An 8,491-nucleotide genomic window follows, 5' to 3' on the forward strand; every position below is an offset into this window, starting at 1 on the left:
TTTCGGATATAATATATTTTTATCATCAAGCTCTTTGGCGATGACACATCAACTTTTTTTAAGATAATATTTCTTCTATTGATATATAAGGAATTTCTTAAGATATAAGAATATGGTTTAGCTTTAGAGACTAAGTATTTCAGAATCCAAATTAATGACATTTGGAAGATTTAGCTTTTGACATGTGAAGGATTTAAGTACTTCATGTGCGAAAACAATTGGAGTTCAAAATCCAAATCGCCTAGCTATTTCAAAATCATGCATTATAAACTAAAATAAAAGTTTCTAATATCTCTATGTCATCTTACCAAAAACAGATTTGAATTTGAAAGCACACTATGGAATTATTATTCTTCATTCAAGTTTCCAAGCATAAAGAAACAAACAAAAGTCATGCAATGGTCCATAACCACTTGATGCTGAATTGTAACGACTTAAAGGACTACTCCCTCCTCCACTATCGCCTTCCTCGGCATCGCTAAAACAATCATCTACCATCGCTCCAACCGCAACAGGCTTAAACAAAAACAACCCTGAAGTAGCCGTAGTCTCGGAAGTTGCAAACAACCAATCATGAACGTCATAGTAGACCATCACAGGTGTCCTGTCCACCAACACCATTTGATTTCCCCTAAATTTCCATTGTAGATTCTTCACGTGCACAACCACGATCCCGTCCACGCTTATCCACATCTCTGGCTCTGCCGCTCCATTGGAGCTCTCCACCACCACTTCATGTTCCTTTCTTTGCTCATCAAATCTAGCCCGAGTCGAAAACGTTTTCTTCCCAAAAATGCTTTCCTTTTTAAAATATATGAACCCTTCCACCAATGCCGGTCTTGACTTCGTCCGCTTGTACGCCTTTTGCTTTAAATCTCCCAACAATAAAACAACCTCTTCATCAGAAACTACTGCCACGTAATAATCTGACACAGGTTCGGGGCTACCGTTCCCAGCCAATTTTGCTGACCGAAGATCCCAAAAGACCTCCACAAAGTTTCCCTCAACGTCAAATGACTTTGACCCTCTCTTGCTCCAAAACTGCCATGGCTTCACAAGATCAATCTTACAACAATAATTCATGTCATTGTCCAAACTCGAGACCATGACGGTAAGGGAATGATTCATAAGATTCTTAGACCATAAAACGGTGACGTTTCGAAAGAACCCTGCCACATGAGCTTGGTAACCGCACGTGACAGTGCTATGAGGCGAAGGTGTCGCAGCTGACTTGAGTTGTGCCACGGTCTTTGGGTTGTCTGTTATTTTTGCAGCAAATGCCGTAGGTTGGCTTCCGATAGATGGCATTCGGAATGATAACATCTTTTATTACAATCCCTATTAACCTAAAAGAATTACAAACACGTACTTTGCTCTTATTTTGTCTTGCATAAGATGTTGATCTTCCCTTCTATTGGAAAAAAATGGATTACGCGAGATGATAGTTAAACGTTTCCTATATGTTTAGTAATCAACAGACAAAATAAAATTAGTTTGTTTGATTCGCTTGGGAATAGAGTTTTTGAGTGTTGGCAAGAGAAAGAGAGAGAGAGAAAGAAAAGTTGAGAGATTATTTGATGGAACACCGATAAAGAAGGAATCTATATTTGACATCTTAATTAACATTGGCAACGTCGATAAAAATGGCTTTGTGCAGTTTAAAAGATGAGTGAAACACCAAACGTATCCAATAAATGATTTCTTTATTTAGGGCTTCTCAAAACCTCCACGGTTTCAGCACCCCTCCTTCATATTCCATCCTCTCTCATGTATAAAATGTACATAGATGAAGCAAGCAATGAGTATGAGAGACATTTTGATCCACAAGATTAAAAATATGAAGATGAATTTATCATTGACAACACTATTTCTGTATTAAATCATCCTAATCTAACCTAATTAACCTATGAATATATCAAAATAAAATACTAAACATCAATCTTGAAGATGGAGGAATCATTCACGAATTGGCCTAGAATATGAAAGATCTTGATCCAAAACGTAAGAATAACTAGGTTCGGACCCGCACGTACGTGCGGGGTTATTGTGAGAACTGATATCAATTCTCTTCTTCCAAAGTGATTTATGTGTAGAGGAACTTATCACCGTTAAGAGTTCCGAACTGAAAAAGAGTGTTTGAATGCTAAAATTGTATAATACTGCTTGAAAGAAAAAATGTTCGATCCCTCACAAAGACTCCCCCCATACATATTTATACAGACAAATTAATTACCCAATTAACGCATAATTAATTTTACATAATTTTCGCGTCCTAATTAATACACTTGAATGCAGAAATCTTTGACCGAGCTCGAGCTGCGAGCTGACTGGTGTGTCACCTCTCCGCGCTCTCTTCTTTTCTATGGGCCTGATGAGCCGACCCGAGCTACATCCTTAGCCCGCTTAGTGTGCCCGGCCCATGCCCTTTGCCAGTTATCCGAGATGACAAATCGTGGGTACAACAGTTATGTTTATAAACCAATTTATTTTAGTATTTATAATCAAACTCATACTAATTGAGATTTTAGTTTGATTTTTGGTTTAGGTTATTAATGTTTGAAAATTTGAAATAATAATAGTTTCACCAATATTTTAAAATTCAGAACAACAAAATGGTTGAACTAACAACAAACTAAATCAGATAAATGATTGGTTAGATTTTATTAAATCTATGAACTATCAAATCAAATATATAACCGCTAACAACGATGAAAACCTGTTTGAGACAAATACGAATATTAGGGGTGGACGTAATTCTCTTTTCATTTTGTCATGTTCCATCATGTTTTACACCTATTCTCAAATTTCCGTTGCATAAAAGAAAACATTCCCAATATGAGACATTTTGAATATGGGAAAAATTTGTATTTTCAATCGAAAACATGACGGGACTGGACGAAAATATACATTTTTAAACTCTTGCATGGAATAAACATAAATATAATTCATAGTATATTTATATACCATATGTTATAATAAAAATATTACAAAATTAATTGACTTCTTTATTCTTATTATTTTATATATGGTTTACCTATATTAGATTATGTTTTTTTGTTTTAATATTTTTAACTGTTATAGAACATATTTTATGTATTTTTTATATTATTTTGAACTTATGCTAGTTCAATTGAAAATAGTAAAATTTATTTGGGAAAATTCAATGTATTTTATCATGTAATAGGACATGTCAAGAATTAGAATTATTCATTTAGTATGTGTAAACATATTTATTTAGTATAACAACATTAACCCAAATTTTTATCATTTTGGTTTTTGGTTAAGTTTTATTTTGGTTTATGAATATTTGGGTGTTTGAGTGTTAATCAGTACTTCAAGACTTCACCAGACCATCGGTTGGCCTAGAAACGATTACAAATAAGTTATAAATGAGAGAACATAGGCATGTATATTTTGGACACCCGTATCCACCAAATGTAAATTTCTATTATATAATAATTTTTTTTAATTATTATTCGTTTCACAATATTTATATTAGTCCAGCGGATAAGAGATTGGGCAAAGAATATCTGTTTTTGGTTGTAAAAAAAAGGGAAAACTTCTAATGGGATATCCATATTTTTTGTTTGAGTATTTAATTTTTAAAAAATTATTACAAAATTAGTGGAAATGATCCAAACTTTCTTCATATTTTCTTAAAAAATTATCTCTTTTTTTTAAATCCAAAAATAGATGAATTCTACAAAATATATGTTCTTAAATTAACACTTACCAAAATTATTAAGAATTTGAAAATTGAATTTATCATTGACAACACTATTTCTGTATTAAATCATCCTAATCTAACCTAATTAACCTATGAATATATCAAAATAAAATACTAAACATCAATCTTGAAGATGGAGGAATCATTCACGAATTGGCCTAGAATATGAAAGATCTTGATCTAAAACGTAAGAATAATGTTTAAAACTAAAAATTCAGTTAGAGAAAGAGGAAAAATAGAGATTTAAAAGTATAAAATGAAAAAAAAAAAATGAGAAAAATTGGGAAAGAAAAAAAAATTCCAATCCTTTTTATTTTACCTTTGTTTATTTTCTTTATATTTGATGATTATTAGTGTCTTCCTATATCAAAGCTGAAACTGTTATCATGTGTATTCCTATCAAGATAATGTTCTAGTGCACAAAGACAAAGAGAAAGGAATTAAGATATGTCTTCTTCTTTTTCTTGCCTAACATCAAAATTAAAATATTTTCTAATAAACAGTTTTTGTGAATAATATTATAAGGTCCTGGATAAGGATGATGAACTTTATATTCAACCCAAACGCCATTAATTGCTACATCAGGCAATTTATATTCCAAAGATATTTTCCTCTGCAACCTGCATCAATTTTCCCTAATTTATGTTCCTAAAATTTAACTCGAATATTAATTAACATTTAACAGCATTTATGTGATAAATAAGAAACGGAAATAGTTTTAAAAGGGGTGAGTCGGTGACACATAGAACCCTAGCTAGCTTAGCTATATATATACATGGAGTGACAAAATAGTCAGCAAGCGTAGAAATTTCTAGGGGTTTTTTAGCCAGGGGTCAAGCGAAAATCAGAATTTTCAATTTCTATAGGGTTCAACCTAGATCCAAAGTTGTTTCCAAAGAATCCATTCATTGAGTATATCAACTATAGTGTTTCATTGCCATGGCTTGTTGTTATGCGTTATCAATAACATCTGGGAGCTCGTATTGTATTCGACTACGCATAACACCAACCCATTGCACTCAAAGACTACATGAGGCTCGTAATTACAAAATAAAAAAGCAACAACTTGCTCATGTCTCACTCTCAAGATTTTGTGTTTGTTTTTATCGTATTGGAGAGAATACATGTTAGTCAGATCTGAGTCTCAGATCACATATCATGTTAGAAATCTACCACCTTTAACTCTAATTTATGGATGGTTCTTTCGATCCTAGAAAGATTTAGGAGGTGTATTCAACTTGACATTTTAAGTGATTTGTGTAAAATTTACAAATCATATGTTATTCAATCATGGATTTTAAAAAGTCTCCCGAAATCCACTGTTATTGAGCTGATGATTTAAAAATCTACTTTAAAATCCACTGTTATTCAAAACAGTTTTTAGATTTAGATTTTAATAAGTTTTAGGGATTCTGGAGAATTTGAGAGGATTTGTTTAGTTAAAAATACAGAAATCTAAATCTCATGGTTTTAGGTGGGATTTGAAAGAATTTCACCATAAATTATATCAACTTCCCTAAAATCTATCAAAATTCCAAATTTTCTAAATCCCATCAAATTCTCCAAAATCATGGTTTCAATACATCCCTCTTAATGTATTATATAACCTTAGTGTCTTTGAAGGGAAAATTATTTCTCTGTGTTGCTTAAGTGGACAATACAGCATACAACACCAAAAATAATTTTTACTTTTGTTTTGATTTTACCGTAGAGACTTGGTGCATCTTCCTGAGCTTTTAAATTCTTACTTTCTCGTATTTCAGAAACTACTATTATGCAGGGTGGTGTATTGAAAGAAAGAGTTTAGAAGATTTTAACTTTTTAAAAATCATATGTTATTCAATTTGTGATTTAAAAATCTCTTTTCAAATTCTATGTTATTGAAACTTGACATTTATATAAAAATCATTTAAAATAATTCACAATCTCTTGTTATTCAATCAAAGATTTATAAAAATCATACTTAAAATCATATCAAATCCATGATTATTCAAACTTCACAAATTCCTTTCTAAAAAATACTAAAAACTGATTTTGATAGATTTTGAGAGATTTTGGATATCTTTTGACTTGAAATATAGGAATGAAAAAATCACACTTCTAGAGGTGAGATTTTGACGAATTTAAAAAAACAAAAAAAAAAAAAATCACCTAAAACCTGAATTGAAAAGAATGTAACATCGTTCTTCACACTTCCAAAAACTGGATTTTTTAAAAAATATCATCAGTTCTTCATTTTTCAATAACAAACTAGATTTTAACCCGCGGTACACCGCGTGAATATAATTTTTATTATTATTTACATTCTATATTGTATTTGTTTGTTAAATATTGGATGTTTTTCAAATAGAAGAATAACTAAATTTTTCGACCGTTTGTGCGACTAAATGTTTATATTAATTTTTTAACCGTTGTATACTTTATGACCATTTGTTTTGTTATATTTAGTTTGTTTTTTTTAGTTTTTGAGATTCTATTTTGATTTTTAATTATTAGTAAGTCATTTATACGCTACGATTAAGTCACATTTTTCTAATGATTTAATTATTTTACACAATCTTAGTTAAAGCAATTTAATTTTTATATGTAAAATATTCTAATATTAATAGTGTTGACAAAAAATAAAATGAGGATTTAACTCGTGTTAGCATAAATTTAAGGATTTAACTCGTGCTAGCATTAATTTCAACATGTACTCTTTTTAATTCATATACTATATAACCATATTATATAGTATTTTAAAAAGATTTAATTTTACATATTCGTAATATTTTATAATTTTATTAAGTTTATATATATATATTAATTATAATATTTAAATAAATGTGAATCAAAATTCTTCTTATGTTAAGAATCAAAGCTCACAGGTTTTAAAAAACAAAATAGGAATTAAATTGTTGTTTTCTTTGTTTGTAAAAGATTCAGATATAGAATATCTTCAATCCACAATAGAAGGTGTGGTTAAATATATCATAGTTTTTGTTTCCATATTGATTCTGCTGTATTTTTTTTGAATGGTATGTAATGCTATTTTTGTAAATTTTTTAGGGATTAACTTTGTAAATAAGTACAAATAAAAGGGTAGAACCCAAAATGTACTTCAAAAATGTATATATAGATGTAAAATATTTAGAAAACAAAATCTGAAGTAATGCTATTTTTGGAAATTTTTTAGGGATTAACTTTGTAAATAAGTACAAATAAAAGGGTAAAACCCAAAATATATTTAAAAAATGTATATATAGATGCTCACTTCTCACTTATCTTATTTTAAACAAGTCTCAACATTCCTATTAGCTTTGAATATCAAATTACCTTTGCTCTCACTTTTCATCCTCTTTTATATTTCTACAATCTACATCACCAACCTGAAAATTATTAGAGTGCTAGAAAAGTAATCCATGTCTAAAGATCCATGTTTATATAATTTGGAAAGAGAATTTTTGGACAGAGTCCTTTACCAGCTCATAAGATCATATGACCAATCGGAAAAGTAACTATTTTATCAATTTGATTTTCTGCATCTGTAAATAACTATCATCGGTTCTCTAAGATAAGTTTTTGTTAAGTTGCTTCGAAGGATTATTTAATAATCTGAAATTCTGAATCAGTTCTTCATCTTGTTAATTTGTATACTTTGGTTTCTTTGTCTCCTCCCGTCACATTTGAGTTTACGGTTTTATTTTGGGAAAAATGTCATAAAAATTCCCAACTTTCAAATTTGGGATGTTTTAATCACCAACTTTCAGGATGCCATTTTAATCATAAACTTTCTGTTGACTTGACCATAAAATAGTAAAGTTTTGTTAACTACGCCGTTTTAGGCACGACGTTTATTAAATCCCCAACCCTAGAAAAAAACCCTAAATTCTTTTTATAATACCAATATGTCTTATGCAATCTCTCTGTTCCGATGAGTTCAAGTTCAAGTTTTGACACATCTGGTTGTGTCGGTGAGTGTGGTGTGCCATCGATGTGTAGAGAGTATTTGGAGTTTCTTTCTAGGGTTATGGATTTGTGAAATTGGAATTAATTTTAGAATCAGTTTCTTCAATTTGGTAAAAGATGTTGTTTTTAGCGTCAAAAACATGGTCGTTTATGCAAAACGGTAGCAAATAACATATAATTTTACTCTGTTTTTGAGATCTTTAACAGATAATAAACGATGTGCCTAAAACAGCTTGGTCAACAAAACTTTGCTATTTATGACCAAGTCAACGAAAAGTTTGTGATTAAAATGACATCTTGAAAGTTGGTGATTAAAACATCCTAAATTTGAAAGTTTGGGATTTTTATGACATTTTTCCCGTTTTATTTTGTTGATCTGTTTCGTGTTAAACCAAATTTTATGTTCTAAAATCTCCCAAAGTCCTGGAAGATTCTTTTTAAAATCTCACCAACTCACACAAAATATTTCTCTTAAAAAAAGAATGCAACAGGCTGTTCAAAAAAAGAATCCAACAATCTCACCAAATGTCTACAAAACCCACAGTGGTATTGGATTCTAATTTATAAAAAATTTTGAAGAGTTCAACAAAATCATTAAAAGTGAATAAGTGAAAGATTGTTAAAGATTGTTAATATTTATTAAAGTGAAAGATTGTTAAAGATTGTTAAAAATTGTTAAAGATTGTTAAAATGAATAAGTGAATAAGTGAAAGATTGTTAAAGATTGTTTTTGTTGATTAGTTTTCTAAAATCTTGTAAAGTGCTCCAAACAATCCCTTTATTTTTGTAATATTTTCCATGACTTTATTTTGTAAA

At 30.0% G+C, this 8,491-nt stretch overlaps 1 protein-coding gene across 1 annotated transcript; it reads right to left on the bottom strand.

Annotated features, from left to right (window-relative positions):
- Nucleotides 355-1,466, bottom strand: LOC104772538. Its single transcript, XM_010497140.1, has one exon. It carries the CDS (start codon nucleotides 1,321-1,323, stop codon nucleotides 355-357), a length of 969 nt encoding a protein of 322 aa, XP_010495442.1. The 5' UTR covers nucleotides 1,324-1,466.

The sequence above is a fragment of the Camelina sativa genome, chromosome 20 (genome assembly GCF_000633955.1).
Source record: "Camelina sativa cultivar DH55 chromosome 20, Cs, whole genome shotgun sequence".
In the NCBI taxonomy this organism is placed as follows: domain Eukaryota; kingdom Viridiplantae; phylum Streptophyta; class Magnoliopsida; order Brassicales; family Brassicaceae; genus Camelina; species Camelina sativa.

Bases quoted from the DNA above. Each gene is read 5' to 3' on its own strand.
- LOC104772538 (XM_010497140.1), bottom strand. From the start codon at position 1,323: ATGTTATCATTCCGAATGCCATCTATCGGAAGCCAACCTACGGCATTT.